Source organism: Solanum dulcamara, chromosome 11 (assembly GCF_947179165.1).
Source record: "Solanum dulcamara chromosome 11, daSolDulc1.2, whole genome shotgun sequence".
NCBI lineage: Eukaryota > Viridiplantae > Streptophyta > Magnoliopsida > Solanales > Solanaceae > Solanum > Solanum dulcamara.
This window is the reverse complement of record NC_077247.1, coordinates 50,331,561-50,347,117: the sequence shown is the minus strand read 5'-3', so window position 1 is coordinate 50,347,117 and position 15,557 is coordinate 50,331,561. Positions and strand designations below refer to the sequence as shown.

The 15,557-nt window shown below is 29.8% G+C and overlaps 1 protein-coding gene across 2 annotated transcripts; it reads right to left on the bottom strand.

The window, feature by feature from the left end:
- Positions 1-1,552: 1,552 nt before the first annotated feature.
- Positions 1,553-4,451, bottom strand: LOC129874137 (probable WRKY transcription factor 31). 2 transcript variants are annotated; one of them, XM_055949374.1, is made up of 6 exons: positions 4,087-4,451; positions 3,798-3,902; positions 3,322-3,504; positions 2,767-3,120; positions 2,563-2,676; positions 1,553-2,480 (listed from the first exon to the last, which is right to left on the bottom strand). In XM_055949374.1, the coding sequence occupies exons 1-6, from the start codon at positions 4,336-4,338 to the stop codon at positions 1,827-1,829; spliced, it is 1,662 nt and encodes a 553-aa protein (XP_055805349.1). In that variant the 5' UTR covers positions 4,339-4,451; the 3' UTR covers positions 1,553-1,826. The 2 variants fall into 2 exon arrangements, with proteins under 2 accessions (XP_055805349.1, XP_055805350.1); XM_055949375.1 differs by having other exon boundaries at positions 3,322-3,501.
- Positions 4,452-15,557: the final 11,106 nt, after the last annotated feature.

The window sequence follows — 15,557 nt, the reverse complement described above, 5'->3', positions numbered from 1 at the left end:
CATTTTATGAGTCCAACTATTGAAGGAAAAAAAAAGGAGTGAACTCTTCATAACAATTATTAAAAACAAATACTCCCTCCGTTCCAAAATAAATATTATTATTTTTGTCTTATATTAGATGGACACTTTCAACTTTATACGGTGATTAAAAAATCATTAATATATTTAAAAAACTTTATCATTTTGCCCTTTGTTTATATCAATGTAATATATATATATATATATATATATATATATATATATATATATATATAAAGTATAGAAATAACTAGTATTGGAAATTGTTTACATTCAAAATGTCGTATTTATTGTAGGGGTAAAATAGAAAAAATTTAATTAATTTTATCTTGATTTAGTAAGTGATCAAGTAATATGAGACAAACTTTTTTAGTAAGATGCCCATCTAGAGAGTAGTTTAGTATTTTCATGTTTCAAAATACGTAATGTCAGAATTGATCTCATTCTTCTAAAATTAGCCTTGTTTTAATACATAGAATTTTACAGTACTAAAGAATGACTTCTTTCTTCAAAACATTTAATTAGGGGTAAGTTGATAAAAATACTCTTTATTTTTTAGAATTGAATAATTTTTTTAGGGATATATCGAAATTAAAAACACCATTTATTTTAAAATGGAAGATAAATAAACAGTGAGACATGAGGAGACAGGAAACCATCTTGAAGGAGGTGAAGTCAAATGAAGACGTCCTTGTACTAATGAAATCAAATCCTTTTGTTCTTTAAAAAGTTAGTATTTGGTGACTTCAAAAAATCTCCAACATGAATGCTCCGAGATCATGGAGGACATAAAGGATGACCCAAACAAAGAAAAATACTCCTAATATATTCGGATAACTTTATCATTTATTAGAGACTTGTAATTTTTTTTTATAATTGACAAATGATTTTACTCTATATATTATATATTATATTGACAGTATAAATAAACTTGATTCACACGATTAGTGTAACTTCCAATTCGCTACAGTGATGATATATATTTTTTTGGATCTAATTATACAATGTGCTGCTATTTTTACACTATCAATTTAATTTAACTCACAATAATAGGTCGTTGTTGATCTATTTTCAGGTTACCGATTACCATATCAAATTTTGTACAACAATTAGACATTTCCTGAATCAATGTAAAATTTGACGTGTTTTATTTAAATTATCCTTAAATTATATCTGATCTTAATTATCGTATGTACTTATCTTTTTTTAATAATCGTCAACCATAAGATAATTGAGACCCAATGGCACGATGAATGATCAGAGAATCAAAAGGAAGTTGCGTTGAAGTTTCTACAGAGTTCAAACTTTTCATCCAAATGGAACAAACTTTTACGTGTCAAACAATTATAGCCCCATTTTATTGACTACTCACCAATCAAAGCAACTTTCTGAATAAAAAAGTGTGATTATTCTTTTCTTCAGTTCTTGGATCTTGCCAACCTTTTTGAATCTTAATTTCCTTTTTGTTTTTGTCAACTTACGAAAGATCACAAGAAAAAGAAAACAACAACAACATTCAAATTAAACAATTAACTCAACAGAAGATGATTTGATTAAGCAGCTACATACATTGCATTTGTTTTTTTAAGTATACCAAAATTCAGAATCAGAATAAAAGAATAAAAATAACGTTTTTTTCCTCCTATACTTTTTCCTCCACGACGATAATACAAAGAAAAAAAAGATATGAACATGTAAATTCATTCCAAATTTCAGCCTCTAATGTCCTAAGAAATGGGGGGAAAAAGAATGAAGAAAGACTATTGGATAATTGACAACAAATTTTACAAAACAAAGTAATTTTTTATTTAGTTCCCTGGGTAACTGCTGGTATTATTATTATTGCTTGAGGGACCGGACATGGGGCTGTTGCCGTTGTTCGGATGAGAACCACTGATGATGGAGGAGATGGCGGCGGCAAGGGCGGCGGTGAAGTTAGGATCGGCGGTGATGGCAGCTGTGGCTGCGGAGAGTGTGTCATGAGAAATTGAGGGATGGTGAATATTGTCTTGAGAAACTTGTAAACCCGAAAATTTCGATTGGTTATACATAGGTTGTCCCAAAACCTGAGGCATTTGTGGAGCTGACATTGAAGTCAAGTAATTCGGGTGATTAAGCCCAGCTGGTAAAGGGAATTGGAATTGAGCATTAGCTTGGTTAATTCTTTGATGATAATTAGGCAATGCTGCATTGGGATTTTGGGCCGTGAGATCCAATGTGACAGTAGGAAATGGAGCTGATGCCGAAATAGTTGCCATGTTTGATGAACATGGAAGCATGGCTCTTGCTAGGAAATTTGTGTTCATTAGCCCATCAGCACTTGGCATGGAACCAGAGAGCAACATGTTTGCTGCTGCAGATGTTGTCGATGCCATAGCCATGGCTGCTGGTGGTAGTGGGTGGTTATGTGTACCTTCATATGTTGTGATTAAGATTGTCCTATCCTCAGCACACCTTTGCACCTGCACATTTATGTTAGGTAACTCATAAATTTTTTTATATTGTCGGTATATATTTATAAGTTAAATTGAAAAACTTGAGTACCTGTTTGCGTACTGGACAGCCAACAGCCATAGTGCAACGATAATAAGCACGTGGACATGGATTGCCTTTAGCCATCTTCTGACCATATTTTCTCCACTGACAACCATCACTAATCTGCAAAGTTTACAACAAAATGATTAATTTTGACGCAAAATTTGTTAAATAGTAACATACTATAAAGGATTGATATTTTAAATGATGTACCATGGGAGCTTCTGATCGGGCACGGACGGAGACACGAGCTTTCCTCATGGTTGCTTCTGTTGATTGTTCAACAGGTTTGGATGATGAATTCATCAATTTAGGGGCTTTGTTTGGAGCCCAACTCTCAGATTCTGGGCTTTCTTCGCGGCCAATTGCTTTATCCTTTGACACCAATTCGATATTGTTCCGAGGTGATCCAGACAGCGTTCTTTCTTCTGATGAAGAATGCGAATGAGATGGCTCGTCCATTGGATCAGGCTTCGAACCACTTGGGCCTAGTTCCATGAATTGTCTTGGAACTATGGTTCCATTATTCTCTTGCTTCTTTTCTTCATCAGACTTGGCGCCAACAACCTAAAGAAATTAAACAGTGTTAACATTTTCCATCGAATTTGGAGTTTAAAATCTATGTACATGTTCATTTCTAGAATGAACATTCATCGATAACAGATAAAAGTAAATTACACTGATATTGCCAAATTATATATACACGCACAATTATTTAGAATTTAGTGTAGTACTAGAGTATTTTTTAAGGTGTTTTTGGGAAAGTACCTCATGGGCATGTGTATTTTCAGTTCTTGAAATCAGTTGTTGTTGCTGCTGTTGCTGTTGCATGAGTGTAACAAGATGCATCTGAAGTGCAGAATAACTGTTGCTAACTTGAGTAAGCATCCCTTTCAAACGTTGATTTTCGGAATTCATCCTTTCAAGCTCAACTTGCAATTGTGCCAACTGCTATTTAAAAATTATTAAGGAAAAAATAGAAGACATAATTAAATTCCCAAACCAAAATATATTTACAACAATATGAACATAGTGATATTCTATCAAGTGGGATTGGCGAAAGTAGTGTGAACGCAAAAGTTATTTTCAATATACTCTAGACTCAAAATGCATTTATGTAACATAAAAAATACAGTACCAAAGTTTCATCAATGGAATATCGGAGTCCACACAAGTTTGATTTTTTTATTTTTTTTCCTTTTAAATGTAAACTAAAAATAAAGCAGCCGCCATACTCAAATTACCTGAATTTTAGCTCGTTTATCTTCAATTAGTACTTCTGATGAAACCCCATCATCTACGGTTGATTGATCACTTCCAGCGTTTGCAGTCACAAGTTGCAAACCAGTCTACAAAATTGAATAACAAACAATTCTAATCAATTGGAATTATATACTCCGTCATAAAAATTTAAATATACAGTGGTCGATCCAAAATTTAAACTCTGATATGTATGTTATACATATATATTTCGGGTTGAACCCGAAACAACGAAACCTTATCAAAAGAAGATCGAAGGAGATCATTACTTACATTTACAACAAATTGATCATCAGTTCTGATAGAATTGTCACCCTGACAATTTTCCTTCTTCACGATAGTCTTCTTCTCAGAGAAGAAGTCAACTTCATTAACGGTGCCACGTTTCTCGTCGGAGGCGGAAAACATTTCACCGGCGTTAAATCTTGGACTTAAATTAAAACCAAAAAGAGGCTTGTTCTTGAAGAAACCAATTTTATCAGAAGAAGAAGAACTTTCAACGGTAAGACCCCATCCTTTGTCCATAAAAATATGAAAGCTGAAAGAGAGGAATATAGAAGATCAAAAGCCAAAGTAGAGAGATAGAAATATGATAAATTGAAGAGTCTAAGAAGTTTTTAGCAGATGCAATGGACGCTGCTATAAAAAGACTTTGAGACGAGTAGCTTCCCCGAAGGTTACGTACACAAAGAAATCTAATCCTTTTTTACTTTTAAAAAATTAAATTAAAAACTTTATCCTCCCAATTATGTCACTATTACTCTTTAGACACTCAAAATCAATTTTTTTTTACCTAACTGCAACTTTTTCAATTTTCTACCATTTAAACTATAGTAATTTTTTTATAACTATATATGTTTATTTTTTATTTAGAAACTACTATATACTCTTACCCAAAAAAAAAAAATGAGTTAATCCTTTTAATAAGAATTATAAAATAATTTTGATTACCTTCTATTTCAAAAGAATTTCTTTTAATTTTAATTTTAAATTTTTACAAAAAGTTGGAATTTTAGATTGTGTTCGTATTGTTGAAAAAAAATATTTTTTAAATTTTTTCATATTCAGTTGGTCAAATTCTTTGGAAAACATCTTTTATTAGAAAAACAAGTTACTCAAAAATAAAGAAAATGACTTCACTAATTAAAATTAAAAAAAACAAGCTTAACTACTAGTATTATAAATCATAGCCCCATCCTCATCACACCAATCCTACTGTCCATACTATTTATCTAGATTATATATAAATAATTTTTATTTATATAACGAACACAAAGAAAATATTTTTGTTTCGATGGAAAAATATTTTCCTTCAAGGATAGGAAATTAAAAAGGGAAAAAAAATGTGTGGTCAAAAGTGAGAAAAAGGAGGCTCTATCTCTATGGTGAACTAAGGCAACGTAAGGTGGTGCGTCATAGTATTGGTGCCAGGTGTCAAAAGGTGGGACCCAATAGGTGAGAGAAAAGAAGGAAAGAGAGTTTTCGTCTCAAAGGGTCAAGACTGAGTTTGACTCGTTCCTATAAAAAGTAAAGAGAAGAAGAAATCCACCGCCCCGAACGGTGCGGCGCGTCCCACGTGATCGAGAAAGAAAAAATATGACAATAAAGTCAACGGATTTGACGGACAAAATTTTCGGGTCACACTGACGACTGGGTATCCGATTTTTTTTTTTTTTCTATGAAATAAAATAAAATTTTACTTGCATTCAGGGTTTACTTCAAAAGTTATCTAACTTAAATTCTTAAATTAAAAGTTTTTATCATCACGAAGATAACGTGATATGTTATAGCTGTCAGGTTTAAAAAGGCGCAATAGTCATATATATCGTTCAATTTAATTTCTTATTCACAATATAACTTGTCAATTAGAATACTATCAGATTGTATCCTAGATAAAATTTAAAAATATTTAGTAGACAATTTATTAATAGCATATAATAAAAAAAATTAAATAATCATTTCAATTATTATTTTCTTAATGAATGTACTGAGGTAAAATGTAATAAGTATACGTAAACAAAAAGAGCAAACCCAAAGAATAGGAAATAGATAGCACACCAAATTAAACACGTTACAATCTCTAGGGAGTGACTATCAGTTCAATTTTATTTTTTTTGAAATCTAGAAATCTGTTGTGTGTAGTTAGATTGTGCAGTCTCGTTTCAATTGATAATTATGCTAATTAATGATGCGTTAAATCGAGTTTAAAGTCAATGAGTTGTGGGCTACTTGATGAAAGTAACTGCCCCTACCTATTAACACCATCATCTACCTCTTCACACTCGCTCTAATTAGTTCTTTCCCTAATTCCAACCAGCTGTTGACTTTCATTAACTTCTCTGATTTGATCTCTAAATTAATTTTTTTTAAAATAAAAAATGCCTCTGAAGGACTAAATTACTAAGGTTGATATGTTACACTTAAAGGCTCTGTTGGTATCACGGATAATAGATAACTAATTTTAGGATCGTTTATATTATGGTTAGGTTGAAATAAAATCTCATGATAACTTATTTCAGAATTATAATATTATTTTTATTCCACGTAAAAGTCAAAATAACAAACATTAAATAATTAATCTCAACATAACTTATTTCCCAACCAAACGAGCTCTAAAAGTTACCATCCCTAAAAGAAAATAGAGAACAAGAAGAGTTTTGAAGTATGAAAATGAAAAGAAATTAGGAAAATACATTCTTCATCTATATTTGACTTGACACATCCCTTAATAAGCAATAAATCAAAATGATTATTTTATTATATCACCTAAATTTTAGTTCCTCATTTTCATTTTACTTGATTCATATTGATCGATTTGGCTCTCATCTTAATAAAATATTTATTAATAGTTTATTTTATTAAACTAATCTTATTTGTTATGATTTGAAAATTTAAATTTGGTCACTATCACTTTATAAATTATTTAATGTAAAGGATAGTATTGACAAAAAATAATAATTCTTGATTTATTTAAACGGACAACAACAACAACAACCCAGTGAAATCCCACAACGTGGGGTCTGGGAAGGGTAAAGTGTACGCAGACCTTACTCCTACCAAGGTAGGACGGTTGTTTTCGAGAGACCCTCGGCTCAAAAGAAGCATAAAAAGAGGCCAGATAAGGCTAAGAAGTTCAAAGCGATATGGGAAAGCAAATAACGAACAACGCAAATAACGAAAGCGACACAGATAAAATAGAATAATCAAAGTACAGAAAGTAATAGAAAGATAATAACAGAAGTCATAGTACAAGAAATTATAGTGCGCTAATGCGCCTACTAATACGAAAGAATAACGAGACTATGTACTAGCCTTCTACCCTAATATGAGTCCTCCACACCCTCCTATCTAAGGTTATGTCCTCGGTAAGCTGTAACTGCGCCATGTCCTGTCTAATCACCTCTCCCCAATATTTGTTCGGCCTACCCCTACCTCTTCTGAAACCATCCATGGCCAACCTCTCACACCTCCGCACTAGGGCATCTGTGTCTCTCCTCTTCACATGCCCAAACCATCTCGGTCGCATTTTTCGCATCTTGTCTTCCATCGAGGCCACTCCTACCTTGTCCCGAATAGCCTCATTTCTAATCATGTCGCTCCTGGTATGCCCACACATCTATCTCAACATTCTCATCTCGGTTACTTTCATCTTTCGAACGGACAAGTAAAAAGAAAATGAAACAAAGAAACTACTTAAGAGTAAATTAGGTATAAAATAGTAAATTTTATCTTAATTTTTTAAAGTACATAAATAAAAATAAAAATGTAAAAATGAATGGAGGAAGTATCAACAACAACAATTATATGATTTGAATTGAATTATTAAAAGCAGAGAAAAAAGTTGTCATTTGAGATGTCGGCCATATACGCTTGTAGACCAAAAGAAAAAATTGAAGAAAAAAAAGAGTTCATACCGGCCAGTTGACATTGTTATTCCTTTAACGTTATTATTATTTTGTTCATCAATACGGTAGTATCTTTTTTTAAATAATAAAATTTCACTGTGGATATTTTTCATGTTTCCTCCAACTACTCATATATAAAAAATAAAGTCACATTTTTATTTGTTACTATTACATTTATATGTTATTTTCCCGTAAAATTAACCCAAGTTTGCATGGTAAATAATAGCTTCGAGAAATTTTATTTTGAGTCTCACATGCCAACTCATACTTATATGAAACTCTTCGAAGTTTGACATTTGGACAATGGGTCCCACATCTACCACAATTTTCTACTTTTTCCGTTCCATATTAGTTGATCATTATACTAAAAATAATTGTTCCATATTAATTGTACATCTTACTAAATAAGAAAGCATTAAGATATTTTTTTCTATATTATCCTTGCATTTTTTTTTTGAAAGTGTTCACAATTGCTTGTAAAATTTTCAAGAAGCTTTTTAAGAGATGAATAAGTAAAATAATCTTCTTATTTATGATTTTTTAAACACCATGCAAAATTAATAGTGAACACTGAACAACTAATATGAGACGGAGGTAGTAAGTCTTTTCATTCATCTTACTCATTCCAAACAACTCCCTCTAATTAATTCCTTCTTATACTTATAATGTAAAAGAATTTTTGCTATAAGTTACTTCATCACGATCTTATGAATAATTAGACGTAATTATTAAACTTTAGGCGACCTATGACTATAGAAATTCTTTTACGCAATATATAACTTAAACTTCTACTCTTAAAATATCGAAGGTTGCCAATTCTATTAGGATCGAAAAATAATTAGGTGTCATGCGAAAGCTAACAAAGAAAACCTTGAAAGACCATGAGTAAAAAGACAAACGAGAAATATAACAAAAGACACAAATATTTAACGTGGTTCGGTCAACCAACCTACATCCACAAGAGGAGATGAGCAATCCACTATAAATATGAGAGTACAAAATATCTAGAGAAACAACCTCACACAATTCACTCGGAATAAAAAGAGATTCACACAAGTGTTAACGTAACACTTGTGTCTCACCGTTTCTCCCCCTACACATAACTCTCAAAACCCCTCAGGTCTACATTGTGAATGCTACTATGTTAGAAGGAATAAATCTCTATTTATAGAAGCATAAACTTTTTCCCTTAAGAAAAATGACTAACCAAATATGGAGACTTTATGTTTCACTTTTAGGAAAAGAAAAATCCAATTATACTAGGAAAGTCAGGGCAAACACCAACAATTTTCCCCCTTGGCCTGATTTTTTGACAAAATAAATTTGCTCCACCTTCTTCACATAATCTTCAACAGGTTGCATCTCCATCTTCAAAATCTCCTCTACAAAATCTATGTCTCGACATAGAGAACTTCTCTCAAAAAATTTCTCCAACAAAAATCTTTATTACTGTCAAAAAGGTTGAGGCTAGAACTGAACTCGCCAAGATGAACACCTGTTTTAACTTGGTTCATCCATTAGATCATTGACCATTGAACCTAGCTCTGATAATACTTGTTGGGACAGAAAAATAATTAGGTGTCATGTGAAAGTTAGCAAAGCAACCTCGAAAGACCATGAGTGAGAAGACAAATGAGAAATTTACGAAAAGAAACAAATATTTAACGTGGTTCGGTCAACCAACCTACATCCACAAGAGGAAATGAGCAATCCACTATAAATATGAGAGTAAATATCGAGAAAAATAACCTCACAATTCACTCAGAATAAAACGAGGTTCACACAAGTGTTAACGTAACACTTGTGTCTCACCGTTTCTCCCCCTACACAGAACTCTCAAAACCCCTCAAGTCTACATTGTGAATGCTACTATGTTAGAAGGAATAAACCTTTATTTATAGAAGCATAGACTTTTTCCCTTAAGAAAAAGGACTAGCCAAATATGGAGACTTTATGTTTTCCTTTTAGGAAAAAGAAAAACCCAATTATACTAGAAAAGTCAGGGCAAACACCCAACAAATTCCTCCTTCATTTTCTTCTATATATTATCATAGGTCGAAAAAAAATAATATTTTGTGCTAACTTCTTCTCGTTGTTATAACAACAACAACAACATATTTAGGGGCCGTTTGGTTGCCTGTTAAAGTTATGCAGGTATTAATAATACATGTATTAGTTATACAGGTATTAATAATGCAGGGTTTAGTTATGCAGGATTTAATAATTTCTTTGGATATTGATTTGTTATATTCAAAAATTAATAAAATTATATACTTCTTAAAAATAAATTATTTATTTATCATAATACCCTTGATTTTTGTTACCTTTATTTTTTTTTTATACTTTTGGCATATTGTTTAGGAAAAGTTTTTGACAAAAATTGAATGCCACATTTTTCAACTTCCTCGTATAGTTTAATCAGCGAGTGTGTGTATATATATATATATGAGAAAGTTTTTTTTTATTTGATACCTAATAATTTTTTATTTTATTTTTTAAAATTTTTGGGTGAGTCTAGACCCATTTTATTGATAAATAAAAAAGAATACGAAGTTCTACACAAAAAAGAATCAAGAAGTTATTTTAAAAACACACAAAGCGTAAGAGCTTTATATTGCATCTTTTCTCTCTGTAAAAAGAAAACAAAGTCAAATGCTTTTCAAAACACACAGAGGCTATTTTGGTCATTTTAACTTTTTTATTCATGTATTAGTATAAGTTATTTCTCCTTCTACCCGCATAAAATAATGCATAGATTGAATCATGTATTAATTATGTGTCATTCTAATTTGCTAACCAAACATGGTAATATGTGTGTTGAATTTTATACATGACATAAAAATACTACCAAATACTATAAAGCTTATACAAAATTTTATACCTAAATAACTTTAATCCTTATCCAGTAACCAAACGTCCCCTTTGTGTGATACTATAAATAGGAGTTTGAAAGAATAAAATCTACACATGTTTTATTTTATTTTTGATAGACACTAAAATTCTCGTTATCATAATGAAATGGGTAAAGTTTTCCCTCTCATGCGTCAATCAGTGGAACCAGTGGTCTGAAATTGACCATAGTTTTTTGGATGTTAAATTGTCGACTAAGTTAAATTAACCTGAGTACATACTAGGGAATCGTAACCACCTATTAGGAAATAACTTACAAATAATCCAATAAAAGTTGCTAGCCCATGGATTATTTAAAAAAATGTGCCACCGTCTAATTTGAATAAAATAGATTCCTTGGATTAGGTGAGAGGAACGACAATATGCGGAATCTTGTTTTAATTTATCCCCTCTACACTACTTAACCATAATGCAGCTTTATATAATGAAGTTAAAATGGGAATACACATCACTTAATTATTGTTGAATACTGATAATTTTTTTATACATATATATATAAGGAACTGGAGTTACAATTATATATATATAAATGCAAAATACTTGTATTATATTTATTGGTTTTGATGTAAATTTCAAATAATTTCCTTACTTGACGTAATAGCCTTAACAGTTTCTACATAAATTATTTTGATCCCTCGATTATTGATAGCTTTTTATTTTAGTTTAGTTTCTTTGATATTCGATATTAAACCTTTAACCATTAATTGTGCACGTTTAATTTGTTTGTTTGTAAATATTCACAAACTTACCATAATTATTATTCATTCGATACTTAATTATATTACTCATAAATACATTATGTTAAATTTGTACTATTACTTTATGGCTTGGCTTTCATAAATTGGATCACAAATTATTAGAAATTCAACATGTTAGCTAGTTTTTGGCAACTAATAGAATAAATCCAATTAAAGTTGGTATAATCCATGGACAATTTGTACATTTCAAATTGAACAAAACAAGATCCAGTGAGAAAGGGGGAGAGAGAAAGGCGAAGCACGAGACAAGAAAAATAAGAATGTCTTGATTTCTTTTCATTCATTTTCTCTTTTTGGAAGAGGGAAAAAGTTTTGGTTTTGTTCATATGTTGTTTAGAATTTGTATAGTACGTAGAAAAGGGGTTTTGGTCCAATATAATCAAAAGAATGGCTGCTGGGACAGTAGGACATACAAACCATTCAATGCATGGGGATCTTCAAAAAAGGCTCTTAATTCAAAAGACTCGTTGGACTAAACAAGAAGTTGGACAATTTGTTTTCCTCCATTACGACTAGAGCCAAAATAATGTAACCAAACAGCTAATACCCGAAGGAAATGGGTCAAATTAAATTGCTTCAATTTTCTGTATCACATGACAAATTGACAACTACTTCATTCGTTTTATATTATTTGGCATTTATATCAAAAATAAATATTTTATTTTATCTGTCTATTTTAACAAATCAAAAAAAAATATTACTTTTATCTTATACTACTCTTAATATTAAATAAGTTTAATTTGATAAAATATATATACCTCTAATAAAAACACCCTTTTAAGGGGTGTGTCAGATGAATATGAAGAAATATAAAACGGAGGAGTACTAAAGTGTCATTTTGTCTTTCCTTTCAAACTATATAATCTTATCTAGGATTGGTCACGATCCGGTATTAAAAAAATTGATTTGGTGATTTTAATTTTTTTTAAAATACTATATTATTATCATATGAAATTAATTTGATTTGATTCAATATTTTAAATTTGAATTTTCATATTTTATGGTGCAATCAATCACAAGTTTTTCGACTTCGCTATATATGTAATTAATGAGAACTTATTAATATTCCTTCCGTCCATCTTTACATGTCTACTATATTAAAAATAAATGTATAATAATATTTGTCTAATTTATAAAATCAATTGATAATTTTAACTTAGTTTCTAATTTATTCTTATTATTAATTAGCAATCATTTCTTTATTATATTTTTAAGATATTGTAAAAAGATGATATAAAAAAATTACCCTTCTATTTATAGTTTTTTAAGAATTGTGCAAAATTAATAATGAACAAGTAAATATGTGGGGCGGCAATTAAGTGTTTCATATGTCAAGATAAAAGACAGTACTCTTTCTTCTTCCACTGCCCAAAATTAGACCCATATTGTTTGGTCTCCTTTTGTAGCCATCATTTCATGACTTTCTTAACTCCTCGTCTATTAGTATATATAACAGTTGAATATTATATGTATTTCATTACCTGGCAACCTCAAAAACACGCAAAAGAAGTAACAAAGTCCTCTAAATATCAAACCCCCCCCCCTCCCCCAAGAAAAAAAAAGAGAGAGATCCAGAAAGTAAACAATGAAGGGAAGAAATTTGAAAGACAAAAAAGTAGTAGCCCCTTTTGTAAATAAAAGAACATTACTCTAAAAGGTTTTTTTTGTTCATATATTATGTAAAAAACAAATAAATAGTGGAGGTGACGTGTCAAATCGAGGGATTAGAATTGATTTGTGTTACTACTGCCTTTCTCCTCCGTGTCTCATATTAGATGGACATCTTACTAAAAATATTTGTTCCATATTACTTGATCACTTAGTAAATCAAGATAGGATTAATTATTTTTTTCTATTTTACCCCTATAATTAATATAGCTTTTCAAATATAAATAATTTTCAATACTAGCTATTTCTATACTCTATGTATATTGCATTGATATAAACACAGGGCAAAATGATAATGTCTTTCAATGTATTAGTGATTTTTTAATCACTGTATAAAATTAAAAGTGTCCATCTAATATGGAATGAAGGTAGTAAATAAGCAGGTTAAATTATTAACATGACTAAAAGTGAATTCATCATGCCAAACAATGGGTCATAACTCTACCCTTCAACTCTTACTAAGTTATGCTTTATTATAATTATTTTATGAAAAAGGATTAAAATATCCTTAAATTATGTGAAATGAATAAAAATATCTTTTGTTTATAGTTTAGTCAAAATATATCCTTACTGTCAATACTTTGATTTAAAACTCCATTATTGTCATTTAACGGGTCAAAAATATCTTTTTCCAAATAAATCTATTATTTATTTTCTTTTTATACATATTGTTTCTCTAATAATATTTTTTTATTAGCAAATGTTTATCCTACTTTAATTTTTTTAAAAAATAAAAAATAGAAAATTTCTTATTTTATTATAATTATTTTTATCATTATCTAAATGCAAATTAATGATAAAGTTTATGATGATCTTATATATATGACATATATTATCCCTTAAAATGGTACATTAAATTATTCTATTTTAATTAAGGGTGTGTATCAGTTGGTTCGGTTCGATTTTAAGTATTATCGATTTTTGGTTTTTAAATACACTAAATCGATAACCAAACTAATAAGATATTTGTTATCGATTTTTGGTTTATCGATTTTTGGTCTTTAACGGTTCAATTTTCGGTTTATCCAATAAGAAAAACTTTTAAAATAAATATACAAATCTTGGAGCCGCCGTAGTAGCAACTTGCAAACCATTGCCGCTGAACCTAAAGTGGCAAAGCCTAAAAGATAAATACTAAATAATATTATATAGTGATTAACTGATTATAAATTTATATTAATATTTTTTGTTTGATATTTGCGTATGAGTAAAAAACTAAAAATTAAATTAGCAAACTATTATAGTCTTAATGGGTTCTCGATTTACCCAATATTATAAAACCAATACCGAACCAATAACCCAATAATTATTTTTTATAAAACAATTAAATAACCGTTAACCCAATAGCAATAAATCAATAACACTTTTTTCGGTTCGGTTTATTGATCGGTTCGATTTTTGCACACCGCTAATTTTAATTGATAAAATGATGCTAAAAAGAAAAAAAATATTTTCTACATTTTTATTAGTTAAAGTGATTTTAAAAGAAAGAAAATAAGAATAAGATTCCTTAAAATTAATAAGAATAAGATTCCTTAAAATTAATATTCTTATTAGGAACAAGATGTGTTTAAAAAGGAAAAAAATTATTTGAAAAAGACATTTTTGACCCATTTAGAAAAAATAGGGACATTTTTGGATTCATTAAATAATAATAAGGGCATTTTTGGATCAGAGTATTGATGACAAAGATATTTTTAGATTAAACTATAAACGGATATCAATTTTATTCATTTCACATAGTTTAAGAACATTTTTTATCCTTTTTCAATTATTTTATTACCTGATATTATTTTTTCTCATGACTTTATATAACAATATGAAGTATTTTTTCTTTATATAAATATTCTGATTATACTGCGAAAATTGCTAGCGGTGGATTGTCAAAAGTGAAATAAAAAGACAAAATCGAGGTTGAAGACAAAAGAAGAGTTGACTAAGATTTATTTGACCCACGTTGCTTGCTCCATGACGTAGAAAATTGATACCTAATGTTAGGTTTTGATTGGACAAAATTTTTGAAAAAGTAAAAAAAAGGAAGAAAAAAGACATAGCATTGAATTCTTGTGAACTGTGATGATGATGATAGTAATACTTTACGTGCAGATTTTATAGAACAAAATAGTGACATTTCACACGGGGTTCATCATTCATCTAATGCTAAAACAGACATTCACTCTCATCCTGTTAGAGTGATAAAACATTGTTGGTGTAATTAAGAGAAAGTCAAACAAATGTGTAATTTTTAATTTTTTAACAAATGAAGAAAATAAATAATCTGGAAAGCTCTGCTCAAGAAAATGAAGTTATTTTATACTTTATGATTTCATTTTTATTTGTCTACTATTTTAAAATAGATTTTGTACTTTTATTTGTCATTTTTAACACATCAAAAAAGATAATAATTTATTTTCTGGTTTTATCCTTAGCATTAATTAATTACTTATTTGTCAAATTAGTTTTCAAGAGCCAATACTAAAAATCAATCAATACGAGTAGTCTA